This window comes from Chrysochloris asiatica, unplaced genomic scaffold, assembly GCF_000296735.1.
Source record: "Chrysochloris asiatica unplaced genomic scaffold, ChrAsi1.0 scaffold00037, whole genome shotgun sequence".
Lineage (NCBI taxonomy): Eukaryota > Metazoa > Chordata > Mammalia > Afrosoricida > Chrysochloridae > Chrysochloris > Chrysochloris asiatica.
Genome location: NW_006408555.1, coordinates 1,136,514 through 1,150,709, shown reverse-complemented (window position 1 = coordinate 1,150,709; position 14,196 = coordinate 1,136,514). Strand labels below are relative to the sequence as shown.

General features: G+C 48.5%; 1 protein-coding gene across 1 annotated transcript; it reads right to left on the bottom strand.

Moving 5' to 3' along the window:
• Positions 1-2,287: 2,287 nt before the first annotated feature.
• LOC102826985 (thyrotropin-releasing hormone receptor-like) lies at positions 2,288-13,986 on the bottom strand. Its single transcript, XM_006860272.1, has 4 exons — positions 13,625-13,986; positions 12,169-12,571; positions 11,004-11,221; positions 2,288-2,366 (listed from the first exon to the last, which is right to left on the bottom strand). Exons 1-4 carry the CDS (start codon positions 13,984-13,986, stop codon positions 2,288-2,290), a joined length of 1,062 nt encoding a protein of 353 aa, XP_006860334.1.
• Between the last annotated feature and the right edge of the window lie 210 nt (positions 13,987-14,196).

The window sequence follows — 14,196 nt, the reverse complement described above, 5'->3', positions numbered from 1 at the left end:
GCTACACCATGTTTGTTAATATCAAGCCAAGGCTGATACTTCATAAGAGCTATAGAATAAAAGAGATGTTCTGGTAACATTTGGGCAAAGAAGTTGGTCAAGCGCTCTGGAGGCTTTGATGAGAAGGCTTGATAGAACCCACCCAGTCTTTCAAAAGGCAGCATCCCTTCCAAGATTTTCTCAAAGCCCCACACAGTCTCTAAGTGACAAGCTTTATCCGCTGCCTGGAACCTGCGATGAAGAGCAAGCTAATCTGGGGAGAGATGACATTCGTTATTCCATAACGTCACACAGACTTTAATTATTTCAACTGGAATATTCAAAGTGAAAGCGTTCATAAACGTTCAGCTAAGAGCTCAGTTATGTGAGTGTGAGATGGAGTGTTGTGCTCACCAGAGAACTTGGCTCCCACACACTTGCCATTGGCTGGGAGCACCTGTCCCCACCCCCTATTAGGCACTGCAGATGATGAGGTGGTAATACCACCCCCGGAGCATTCCTGTCACATACAGTACTGATGAGTGCTTCTGAAACACGAGTGGGGGATGAAGGAATGAGTGAGGCCCACTATGGGTCCTGCCCTAGCTTTGGGTGCCACCCAGAGTCGCCCCAAATGGCATGCTGGGCATTGGGAAGCCCGTTGTCCCACAGCCCCGTCCCCCTGCCCTGGGGGACAGCCCTTGGTTGGCCCCTGAGGCTGTTTTCCCTCTGAGTGCAGCACTGACCCTGAGCAGCCTTGTTGCTGAACTGTGGCCTTTTCTGCATGCAGTCTTGATACTTCCCTTCTCTCTCCGACCCTCCACGGTTGTTTGGCTCAGACCAGTTGCAGAGGAACACTGATGGCGCAGTGGTAAAGCACTCAGCTGCTAGGACAAAGGTCTGCGTTTGGACTCCAGCAGCTTCTCTATGGGAGAATGACAAGGCAGACGCATCCTGAAAGGTGACAGTCTCTGGAGTGCTTCCAGCCCGCCCCACAGGCTCACCATGAGTCAGAGTAACTCCACGGCTGTGCGCTGGGTTTTGCCCTGGATTTGACTCTGAATCATGATGCTCCCAAGCGTGGCAGAGCAGAATCGTGCTCGCTAAGGGTTCCACGGCTGATTTTTCAGAAGCAGATCACCAGCCCTTTCTTCCAAGGTGCCTCTGGGTGGATTTGAACCTCCAACTGCTAAAAGACCACAATTTCTTAGCCTCATCCAGACTGGCCACAGACCTCTGGGGGGAGGCCTCAGGAATGACAGTCTGGCCATCCCCTAAAGACATCCTCACCCTAAGTCTGTGAATGTGACTTCATTTGAGAAAAGGTGTCTGGAGATGGCATGAAATGGATGATTCTGAGATGGGGTGGTCTTACTAGATTCCAGGGAGGACCCTAGAAGTCAGAGGATGAGGGGACACACCCATTGTTCCAGCAGCCAGGGGGAGCTCTCCACTAGCACTCATTAGGGTCCATGTGACTAACTCTTCACCTGGACCTGATGTGACCAAGGCCACATCCACCCCCCAGCCCTCCCCTGGTCGCCCTCTCTGCTGCCTTCTCAAAGACCAGCTTCAGGAGCACAGTCCATCCCCTGTGGTGGGAATTGGTCTTAGTCTGCTTGGGGGGGCCAGGAGCCCTGATGGCCCCCAGAGTGGCAGGCAGCATCCCAATGCACTGGGTTGCTATGGAGACACAGTAGAGCAGAGCCCCCTCTGGACCCCTGAATGCTCACTTCTAGCCTCTCAGTTTGTAAGAAAACTACTTCTTGTTCTTCAAAGGCCTGGATGGGTGGCGTCTTTTGTGACAGCAGTATCAGGAGACAAAGACACTGAGCTGACACTCACCCCTCAGTTAAGCCCCACTCCCCAGCTTCCACATCTGGTCTCCAGGGGGCAGTGTCACGTGTGACCCTCCCCCTGCTGCTGTGCCGGGCTCTGATGCCTTCCGCTGGCTACGGGCATACATCTAACATCCCCAGGGCTCTCAACGCCTGTGTGCAGCCTGGAGACGTCCGCTCACACTCCCTGAGTCACTCGGCAGCAGGATGAGCCAGAACACCGTCAGAGAGGGTCTGACGTGTTGGCCAGGTGGGCACGGTCTTCAGATGTTCTTGCACTTCATGCGGATTGGATCTGTGTCTCTCTGCCCCATGCTGGGGGTCCTCCCTGTTCTGGTCTGTAGTCTGTAAAAGCTAGCTCATGCATGTAGTCATCTTATATGCAATTCTTCGTCTCTCCCTGTTCAGAGCAAAGACGAGTGAGAAAAAATCAGACATACTGGGACTAATTAGCCCAAACTACTAATGGGTCACAGAAAGCCCAGCCCCCGAGACCTGGCTGCCGCTGCCCGCTGCCCACTGCTCTGAAACGGCTCACAATAGGAGGTCCTGGAGTGAGTGAGAGAAAAATGTGGACCAAAACTCCAAATCCTGAGAAAGAACAGGCTTACTGGTCAGATAGAGACTATGGTCCTTAGCCATTCTTCAGGCTGGAAAGAAACTCACACCCATGATGCAATTTCAAACCAAACAGTAGAAGGTGTGTGTTGTTGAGTTCTGTGGAGTCAGCTCTGACTGACAGTACCCTGAATAGGGTTTCTGAGGAGCAGCTGGTGTGTTCGAACTGTCAGCCTTGAGATTCAAACTGGCCTTGTGCTACAGGACCACACCAGGACTCTATAGGGGAACACAATAGTGCTGGCAAAGCAAATACACCAAAAGGGTTAGTGAAGAAGAAACCCAGGAAGGAAGTGGGTGAGTGATGTTACGTTGTGGGGACCGCAATCAATGACAGGAAACAAAATGTGTGTGAACTGTTGACTGGAAAACTGATCTATCATATCACGATTTTTCTTAAGGTAGCACGTCATCACTTTCAGGTGGTTCTCAGAACAGGCTGGGTAGGTGGCACAGGTGAGGAGGGCGCCTCATTTGTTGGACTCAGCCAGGCCCTGTGCTCGCACTACGCCACCTCTCATCGGTCCGTTTGCCACGCTGTGGTGACTTGCGTGTGCTGTGTTGCTCTGAGCTATGCCACTGGTATTTTGAATACCAACAGGGTCACTCATGGTGGGCAGGTTGCAGCTGAGCTTCCACCAAGAAAGATAAGGAAGAAGGAGAAGAAAAGGACTTCTGAATGGTTAGCCACCGAAAACTCTAGGAATAGCAGTGGGATGCTGTCAGATAGAGTCAGACAATGAGCTTCCACTCAGCTTGGAAGGCACTCAAAATACGACTGCCTCCTCAAAGTAGAGTTGACCGTGATGACGTAAATGGAGTAAAGCCTTCTGGACCTTTTATTTGATGATGGGGCACAACTCAAAATGAGGAGAAACAGCTGTAAGCATCCATTAGTAAAAAGAATATGGAATGTAAGCAGTATGAATGTAAGAAAATTGTTACCATCATTCTTATTAGGTGCAATGCATTTAGTTGGTACCGACTCATAGCGACCCTATGCACAACAGAATGAAACACTGTCCAATCCTGGGCCAACCTCACAATTGTTGCTATGTTTGAGCCCACTGATGCTGCCACTGTGCCATTGGGGGTCTTCCTCTTTCGCTCTGACCCTCCACTTTACCAAACATGATATCCTTGTCCAGGGACTTATCCCTCCTGACAATATGTCCAAAGTATGAGAGATGAAGTTTGACCATCCTGGCCTCCAAGGAGCACTCTGGCTGCACTTCTTCCAACACAGATCTGTTGGTTCTTTTGGCAGCCCATGGCACTTTCAATATTCTCCTCCAATACCATAACTCAAAAGCATCAATTCTTCTACAGTCTTCCTTATTAACAATCCAATTTCGCATGCATGTAAGGTTACTGAAAATACCATGGCTCGAGTCAGGCACACTTTAGTTCTCAAATACTAAGAAAGTAAGTTGTCAACAGTGAAATAGAACGCATAAAGATCACTATCCTAGGCATTAGTGAGCTGACATGAACTGTTATTGGCTACTTTGAATCTGACGACTATCCCGGGAATGGTAAATTAAAGACGAACAGCATCACACTTCAAAAAGAACATTTTGAGCTCTTGCAGTCCAACTCTGCCTGTGATAGGCTAATATCCACACTGCTACAAGAAAGACCAGTGAATACCACTGTTATTCAAATGTACGCACCAGCCACTAAAGCCATGATGATGAAATTGAAGAATTCTACCAGCTTCTTCAGTCTGAAATTGTTCAAAATTGCTATCAATATGTATTGATAACTAACGGCAGTTGGAAGCAAAGAGGAAGGATCAGTAGTTGGAAAATATGGCCTTGGTGATGCATGATAGAATTTTGCAAGCCCAATGACTTACTCATTGCAAATACCTTTTTAAAGTAATGTAAAAGACGAGTATACACATGGACCTCACCAGATGGAATATACAGAAATCAAACCTACTACATCTGTGGAAGAGATGGTACAAAAGTTCCATATCAGCAAAAACAAGGCCAGGGGCAGACTGTGGAACAGACCATCAATTTTTCATAAACAATTTCAGGGCTGAAGCTAGAGAAAATTAAAACAAGTCCACAAGAGCCAAAATACGACCTTGGATATATTCCACCTAAATTTAGAGACCATCTTACGAACAGGTTTGATGCATTAGACACTAAAGACCAAAGACCAGAAGAGTTGTGGGATGACATCAAGGACATCATACTGGAAAGAAAGACAAGATCACTAAGAAGACAAGAAAAACGGAAAAGACTAAAATGGGTGTCAGAAGAGACTCTGAAACTTGCTCTCTAGCATAGAGATGCTAAAACTAATGGAAGAAATGAGAAAGTAAAAGAGCTGAAGAGAAAATTTCAAAGAGTTCAAGAAGATGAAGTCAAATATTATAATGAAGTGTGCAAAGACTTGAAGTTAGAAAACCAAAAGGGCAAAACATGCTCAGCATTTCTTCAGCTGAAAGAACTGAGAAAAATTCAAGCCTCGACTTGCAGTGTTGGAGGATTTATGGGTAAAATATTAAATGATGCACCAAAAGAAGATGTAAGGAATACACAGTCACTGTACCAAAAAGAAATGATCGGTGTTCAACCATTTCAGAGGCAGCGTATGTACTGAAAGAAGAAATCCAAGGTGCATCGGAGTCATTGGCAAAGAACCAAGCTCCGGGAATAGTTGGCGTCCAAAAAGAGATACCTGGCCAGCTGATTGGAAGACATTCGTATTTGTGGTCATTTCCAAGAGAGGTGACCCAAATGGAATGAGGACATCATTGGACAATATCATTAATATCATATACAAGTAAAATTTTACTGAAGATAATTCAAAAATAGCTCCCACAATACGTTGACAGGAAACTCAGATTCAGACGAGGACTTGGAATGAGAAATATCAATGCTAACGTCAGATGGCTCTTGGCTGAAAGCAGAGAATCCTTGAAAAATGTTTACCTGTGCTTTATTGACTTTGTAAAGGCTTTTGACTGTATGGATCATGACACGTTCTGGACAGCATTGTAGACAATGGATATTCCAGAACCCTTCATTGTGCTCATGAGAAACCTGTACATAGACCAAGAGGCAGTCGTTTGAACAGAACAAGAGGATGCTGAATGGTGTAAAATTAGTAAAGGTGTGTACCAGAGTTGGGGTTTTTGTTGTTTTTTACCATATTTATTCAATCTGTCTGCTGAGCAAATCTGAGAAACTGGATTATACGAAGAAGAGTATGGCATCAGGATTAGAGAAAGGCTCAGTAACAACCTTCAATCTGCAGCTGATACCACCTTGCTTGCTGAAAATGAACAGGATGCTAATGAAAGTCAAAGACCCCAGCCTTCAGTATAGATCGCTCCCTAGTGTAAAGCAAACAAAAACCCTCACCCCTGGACCAATAAATAACATCATGATAAACGGAGAAAAGGTTAAAGTTGTCAGTGACTTCATTTTGCTTGGATCCATTGTCAACACTCAGCAGTCAAGAAATCAAACAATGTATTAGGCAAATCTACTGCATAAGACCTCTGTAAAATATTAAAGAGGGAAGAGATCAGTTTAAGGACTAAGGTGCATCTGACCCAAGCTATGCTATTTTCAATAGCCTCATATGCATGTGAATTAGGAAGACTTTAGAAGAACTGATTGATGCATTTGAGTTTTGGTGTTGGCAGAACACTGAAAGTACCACAGACCACCAGAACAAATCTGTTTGGAGTACGTACAACCAGAATGTCACTTAAAAGCCAGGGTGGCAAGACTTCGTCTATCATACTCCAGACATATTATCAGGAGGGACCAGTCTCTGAAGAATGACATCATGCTTGGTAGAGTTGAGGGTCAGAGAACGAGAAGACCCCCAACAGGGTGGATTGGCACTGTGGCAGCAGCAGTGGGCTCAAGTGCAGCAATTGTGAGGCAGGGCCATACTGTGCTTTGTTCTGTTGTGCACAGCGTTGTCATGAATCTGAACTGATTCTGACAGCACTTAACAACAGCACTTAACAACAACAGGCACTGTGACAAAGGATACAGCCTCAGACCCTCTCCTCACACAGCCTGAGGGGAATCTCATGAGAGGGTTTGAAAAAACTAGGGACTGAACTCTCTCTCTATATATATATAGAGAGAGAGAGAGTGAGAGAGCTCTGGTAGCATGGTGGTTACAAATTGGGCTGCTAACCTCAAGGTGGGCCATTTGAAACTACCAGCTGTTCCGCGGGAGTAAGATGAGGCTCTCTGCTCCCGTAAAGATTTGCAGCCTTGGAAACCCCGTGCAGGGTCATTATGAGTCGGAACCGACTCCATGGTACTTAACAACACACACACACACATATATGTTTTTATTGGGAATTGAGTGATAGTTTACACGGGAGAACATCGGCTTTACATTCATTTTACAGCATTTTGTTGCATTGAATGACTACAATCCCCTCCGTGCATCATCATTCAACATTTGCTTCCAATCCTTCTGGGTTGGTTTGTTAGTTTTTTGGATGTACACCAAAGCGCTCAGGAATATACAAGCATTCAAACAACCCAAGGTACATACACCCTGCACGCCAGCCACCCAGCCGTCAGCACACAGCCCCTCTCCCTCCCTGAGTCCAGAATTCCCAGCCACTCCATCTCTCCACATCATGTCATTGTCTCTGCCTCCATTTCTGATGTCGCTGCTTCTCTCTGGATAGGGTCCCGCAGTCCGCTCTTCTCCCTCGATGGTCCCAGGGTCCTCCACTCCTGGGCTGCAAGATCAACCGCTCCCTTCCTTCTGTTACAAAATGTCTACCTTTACATTGCAACATTCACTATCAGTCCTGATTAGCAATCGTTCACTATTGAACCACAAAGGTCTATCCCCACCTCCTTTCACCAGTCCTGTCTGGACAGCTTGGAAACAACTCAGTGGAGATTCTACCTTTCCCCGCACCCTCTGAAACTAAGTTCCCTCAACTGTAACTCTTTGAAATGATACTTTATTGAGTTTGGGTTCCCATTCAACAACTTACACATTGTTCCGTGATACCGGTTAGGCCCTGTGCAGCACACGAGCCTTCTCATGACTTCTGTCATGCTGGATCTGCTTCCGCTGTTCTAGTCTCCCTGCCGCCTTGCGTTCTCGTCTTTGTTTTAAAGTAATGTTGATTGTTGGCATGTAACATCTCAAAGACAAACTGTAAAGGACATCTTTTTACTGTGAACCACAAGGTCGATGGTTCAAGACCACCAGCCACTCTGTGGGAGAAAGATGAGACTTTCTGCTCCTGAAAACATTAGAAAGCCTTAGAAATCCTATACAGGGTCGTTATGAGTCAGAACCGACTCAATGACACTTAACAATGACAACAATATTCTATAATGAGCATGTATATGTTTCTTTATATTTATTTTGCGGTTGTTAGAATAGCAATAAAAATAAAAAATAAAACCCAGAGTCCATTTCGACTCACGCACAGCAGCCGTGTATAGGGTTTTTGAGTCTGTCAATCTGTTACAGAGGCAAACAGCCTCATCTTTCTCCCGAGGAGCGGCTGATGGATTTGAACTGCTGACCTTCCATTAGCAGGCCAGTGCTTCTCCTACAGCACCAGAGGGTGCCAACTTCACACTTTCTACAATTTAGTAACATTGATGACGTTCACTGAGGTGTGCCTCCCCTCTGAACATAAATTCACTGCCCCTGAAGGGTCCTGTAACCATAGAGATCATTTTTACAAGAGCCTAATGCATGGAAGCAGCAGTCAAGAAATCAACGGCGTATTACATTAGGCAAATCTGCTGCACAAGACCTTTTTAAAGTGTTGAAGAGCAAAGACGTCAGCTTGAGGACTAAGGTGTGTTTGACCCAAGCCATGGTATTTTCAATAACCTCATATGCATGTGAAAGCTGGACAGTGAATAAGGAAGACTGTAGAAAAATTGATGCCTTTGAGTTCTGGTGTTGGAGGAGAATATTCAAAGTGCCATGGGCTGCCAGAAGAACCAATAGATCTGTTTTTGAACAAGTGCAGCCAGAGTGCTCCTGGGAGGCCAAGATGGCCAAACTTCATCTCTCATACTTTGGACATATTGTCAGGAGGGACCAGTCACTGGAGAAGGATATCATGTTTGGTAAAGGTGGAGTATCAGAGAAAAAGAGGAAGACCCCCAGCGAGATGGATTAGCCAGTGGCAGCATCGATGGACTCAAGTGTGGCAACAGTAGTGAGGTTGGCCCAGGATCGGGCAGTGTATCATTCTGCTGTGCATAAGGTCAACTATGGATCAGTTCCGACTCGATGGCACCTAACAACAACAACAAATGTTTAAGGAGCTCTGGTAGTGTTGTGGTTATGAATCGGGCTGCTAACCTCAAGGTTGGTAAAGTTCGAAACTACCAGCTGTTCTGCAGGAGTAAGATGAGGCTTTCTGCTCCAGTAAAGGTTTGCAGTCTGGGAAACCCTGTGCAGGGTCACTATGAGTCGGAAGGACTCCAGGGTACTTAACAACAACAATGCTGAATTTCAGGCAGACATTCCTGATGACTTAAACTGAGTGTGCGTTGTTATGCTGAGGATTTAAACTGAGCATTGTTATTCGCTGGCCTCTCAGGGAGGTGCAAATGGGTCTTTAGTTCCAACTCAAACCAACCGCGTGAAGGGCTTCCAAGCAGTGTCTGGTGAGCTTGAACTGCCAACTTGCGGTTCAAACCAACCCTGCAGTCTATAGCATTAACCCACAGTGCCACACCAGGACTCCTATAACTATAGGCATGTACCATATTAGAAATTAAAACTAGAATTTTACTTCATTTTTAAATTACAGTAATAAACATGATAACACAATGTTTTACAAAAACAAGCTGAATTTTTCAAAAGAAAAAAGTCAGTGCAAAAAAAATGACATTGTGTTCTTTTTTATCCTTTAAACTTTTTATTGTGAATTGAGTGAGGGTGAGAGCCGGAACCATTGGTTTTTAATGTCTTAATGTCTGGTATGATGGAAGTCACGGGGGTTCTAATAGCTAGTCCTCCATTCATGCAGCTACAATGTATATTTTCAGTTGAAGTACCAAAATCTGGCTTGCATAGTCAGAAAGGGTAGAGTATTTTCCTAGCTTTCACAGCCTTGCAGTGGAATCACCTGATTATCCCTCTGAAACTGAACAGCCACATTGGGTCCAGTAAGTGACAGGGATCTTCCAAATGGTACGCCCACTGCAACCCGCATCAGCTCTACAGGACAGAGTAGTGTTGCCCCATGGAGTTTCCTAGGCTGTAAGCTCTGGTAGGGTAGTGGTTATGAGTCGGGCTACCAACCTCAAGGTCAGCAGTTCTTCCGTGGGAGAAAGATGAGGCATTCTGCTCCCGTAGAGATTTACAGCCTTGGAAACCCTGTACAGAGTCACTGTGAGTCGGAATTGACTCTATGGTACTTAACAACAATCTGTATGGTGTGGCGCTACAGGATAAAGCACTGGACTGCAAAGTCAGTTTGAACCACAAAGTCAGCGATACAAACTCACCAGCCGCTCCTCAGAAACTGTATGCAGAGCTGCTATGAGTTGGAACCAACTGCATGGCACTTAACGACAACAGTCTTTAGGGGGGCAGATCGTCAGGCTCTTCTCTAGTGGAGTTACTGGTGGGCTCGACCCACCAGCCTTTCCTTATCCACTGCAACACAGGGTTCCTCTGTGATAATGCACACCACTGAACCATGACACTCAATGGTCACACCAACCCCATCAGAGACGTCTCTACGTACAGGGAAGCCATCAATCTCACAGTGGCACATACTGTTGTTGTTAAGTGCCGTCGAGTCGGTTCCGACCCATAGCGACCCTGAACAGGGTTTCCAAGGCTGTAAATCTTTACAGGAGCAGAACGCCTCATCTTTCTCCCGCAGAGCAGCTGGTAGTTTCAAACTGCTGACCTTGCGGTTCGCAGCCCAGCTAGGTCCCTAAAATTCTACTCTTTCCATGAGAGCTCAGATTTCAATGTTGGTACCAAATTCTAACTTTGTTTCTTCTGTCCCAGCTGCTGCTGATGAATGTGAATACAAACCAGGTGTTCATCCCTGTAGTGTTGACCCTAACTGTTCCCCCTGAAAATAGTTCTTAAAATCATCACTAACAACACTGGGTGATGGCTGTGGTTTTATGCCTCCTGGCTCTCACCTCCAACTCCTCCCCGGGGAAGTGGGCAGCCACTCAGGCAGAGCGTAAGCTCTGGGGCCTGGGACACTCGGATGTCCTCGTGTACAGGAAGAGAAACCCCTAGGAGATTCGTAGCTATACCACTGGTACAGGCGTATGTCCTCCCCTGCTGTCCACTGGTACAGGAAGACACTGTAGGACTTCACCTGTGTGCATACAGGTGTGGTGACAGGGGAGAGTGGGGGCCACAGATGGGCACACTCAGTTCAGGCTTCAATGAGGCTTTTGCTGCTGGGAAGGGGGTCTGGAGGCCTTGGGGTCCCCGGTCTCACTGTCCTTGATGACTGTCTTCTTTGACATGTGGGGCCTGCCAGGGGGCTCACTGAAGCTGGGGGTGGGCAGGCCCTCCTAGCGCCTCTACGACTCCCCTGCCCCGCACCTGCACAGCCGCCGGAAGGCCGCGCGGAACTTCTGGGACATGAGGTTGTAGACGACAGGATTGATGGCGCTGTTGGTGTAGACGCAGGTGCGGCAGAAGAGCAGCACCCAGGGGTCCCGGAGAGGCTGGGCCACAAAGGAGTTGATCAGCACCAACGTGCGGTAGGGTGTCCACAGGACAGCAAAGAGGACCACCACCACCACCAGCATCCGGGTGACCTGTGGAGAGCTCAGTGAGTGTCGCCACCGCAGGCTCGTGCTCCTTAGGGAGAATGCTCCCCCTTCACCGCACATGCACTTCCCGTGCGCACAGACAGGTCGCTATGTACAGGTTTGCCCGCTGATAATACAATGAGCTATATCTCTACAGCTGGTGGCAGAGACCCTGAAGTGTACCTGGTCCCACCCCAAGGCCTCTCAGACTTTCTAGAAAGCAAAGAACTTTCAAACGGGATGGGGGCTTCAAGACCCTGCGTCCATCACCCACAGGCGTGAATGAAAGAAACGCAAACCATGACTCTGACAACTCTGTGCCTATCAGAATAGAAGGGCACGCCACAGGGCTCACTCACTGTGGCTGATTTTCAGACGTGTGAGTACGTGTGAACTATCGCCTTAACAATTAGCAGCTTGCCAGTGAGTCACTTCTGACTCATGCGGACCCCCCACGTACCCACCCACTGAGTGCAGAGTTGCTCCACAGGGTCTTCAAGTCTGTGACCTTTCAAAAGCAGATCTCCAGAGATTTCTTTAGAGGAACCTCTGAATGGTCTCACACCACCAGAGCTTAACCATGTGTGCCACCCAAAGAGTTGATTCCCACTCACAGTGGCCCCACAGGGCTTCCAAGGTCGTTACCTTTATGGTAGAATACTGCCTCATTTTCCTCCTGTAGAGCAGCTGGCTAGGGGGTTCAAACTGCTGCCCTTTGGGTTACCAGCCAAGCGCTTAACCCATTGCACTACCATAACTCCCTTCCATCTGGCACACGTTGTAGGTGCTCACTCGACATTTGTTGAATGAATGAACGGATGAATGTAGACTTTGTATATCTCTGTTTACGCCTTTGGTACTCTCCCTGCCGCTCTACACCATAACAACTTCCTCTCCTCGTCCAGCTCCCCACCTACCATGGCCCACCCAGTCCCAGAAGAGTCTTGGCTAACCTGCTTCCTGGAAGACAGGAAACCTTTGGAGTGGGAGCAACTACTGGCTGTGCCCTCGCCCTGCGCACTGGGCTGCGCAGCCTCGCTGTCCCCGGGGTGGGGAAGGTGGGACAGGGAGCTCCGGAATAAGAGTCTCCCGATGCGCCCGTAGAGGATCGTGGCCACCAGCAAGGGAGTGACGAAGAAGACAACGAAGTCCAGCAGGTAGACGGGCAGGTAGAGGCTGCGTGACACCTTGTAGCCGCACTCCGGAGCACGACTCTCGCCAACGTGAAGGTCCACCAGGAAGAGCCAGAGAAGGCAGTAGATGGCAGTGATTCCCCAGACGCCCGCGACGATGCGCTTGGCCCGGGCGACAGTGCACATGGCCTGTGCCCGCATCGGGTGGCAGATGGCGATGTACCTGTACGCAGGCCGCAGAGACCGCCATGTTGGTCTGGGGTTGAGAGATCATGTGACCCACCCTGCTCGTGTCTGATTGGGCCAAAGTTGAGGGGAGGGGAAAATCTGTCCAATCTCAGCCAATCAGATCCTCTCTCTTTGGGGCTGCCGTGATGGAGGATACAGTGGTTGCATCCGTTCTTTGTGAGAGCAAAACTCGAAGGGTATGAGGATTGAGAGAGTAAAATCCCTTTTTTTGTTGTTTTGTTTATAAATGATTTCTTTAAAATTTCCCTTGTGTCTCCCCTGCCTAGGTCACTGCCTGCCCAGGAGTACCAGGGAGCATGCCTGTGACCCAGGCCTGGCGTGGAGGGCGTGGTGGTGGGTCCCAGGTGAGCACAGACCGGAAGCGGCGCTTGGACACCGGGAGGTCTAGGTTTGGCTCTCAGTTCAGCTGTGTGGCGAGGACAAGAGTCTCTGAGGTGACTTGCTTAAAGTCACTCGGTAGTAGGTGGCGGACCTGGAGTTCCCAGGCTCCCGCCCTTGCTGTGTTTGCCCCAGCTTTTAAACTCTCAGCTGGTCTTTCCAGACCCAGCTCCATGGAATCAAACTGAGGAGGCAGCTCTACATGAGATGGAGCCTCTAGGGGGCAGTGAGTGTGCGGAGAAGGGAGGAGGGACTCGGACAAGGAGTCTGCGCGTGCGTGCACAGCTCCACGAATGTCGTCACTGTTCCTCACTTGTGTATAGAGAAACTGGTGAATTAGTATGTTTTGCTGGGCATCGTTTCAACAGCAACAAGACAAAATGTAGAGAAAATAATATATCCAAGAAAGTCAACTTTTCAGATGGGAAACTGAGGCCCAGAGGCACACAGGGATTGGCTAGATGCCACCTCCTCCCTTGAAGCCCATTAACAGCAGAGTTGAGACTAGAACCCCTTTGCTGATGCCTAAGTTCCCAAGGGTCCCACCTCCGGTATCTTGGTTCTACTCCAGTATCTGGGGGACACAGCTTCCTGGCCCATGAGTCTCAGTTTACCCAAGACCACTGCTGCGAAGTCCTTGCTACTTTACCTCTCCACGGTGAAGGCCAGGATGGAGCAGGAGGAGACGTTAATGCCCAGATACTGCAGGTAGGTGATGCCCAGGCAGCCGGCATGCCCGTAGACCCACTGGCCTGCCAAGCTGTCAGAGATATTGGGCAGCCCCGCGGCCACCAGCACTGTGAGATCAGCCAGAGCCAGGCTGACCAGGTAGCAGTTTGTGGGCGTGTGCATGTCCCTCGTGGTCAGCACCACCAGGACTACCATGGTGTTGCCCACGATGCCCACCACACACACCAAGAGTACCACAAAGACAGATACAGCCTTGTAGTCTAAGAGGCCCAGGGCAGCGGCGTCACTGGGCATCAGCGAGGCGTTGCTGGGGCCATCCATCCTACTGTGAGCTCCAACGGCCTGGTGCTGAGGCAGGATGCTGACCACTGACCAGGTCAGGGTGCATCTGTTGGGCCTTTTCTGTCGATGCGATGGGGATCTTCACAGGTATACGCAGCTGTGGCAGGCTTACATGAGCTGGAGTTCACGTTAGGCCCTTAGCACATCATGAGCGTTCCGCCACCTTAATATTAAACAGCGAAATGTCGC

What these genes read in the sequence shown, in the direction of transcription:
- LOC102826985 (XM_006860272.1), bottom strand. Translation starts at nt 13,986, where the DNA reads ATGGATGGCCCCAGCAACGCCTCGCTGATGCCCAGTGACGCCGCTGCC. An exon ending in TCCTGTCTTCCAGGAAGCAG is followed by an intron (nt 11,222 to 12,168) that starts GTTAGCCAAGAC and finishes AGCTCTCCACAG; the next exon opens with GTCACCCGGATGCTGGTGGT. An exon ending in GCCTTCCGGCGGCTGTGCAG is followed by an intron (nt 2,367 to 11,003) that starts GTGCGGGGCAGG and finishes CACTCACTCCAG; the next exon opens with GACCTCCTATTGTGAGCCGT.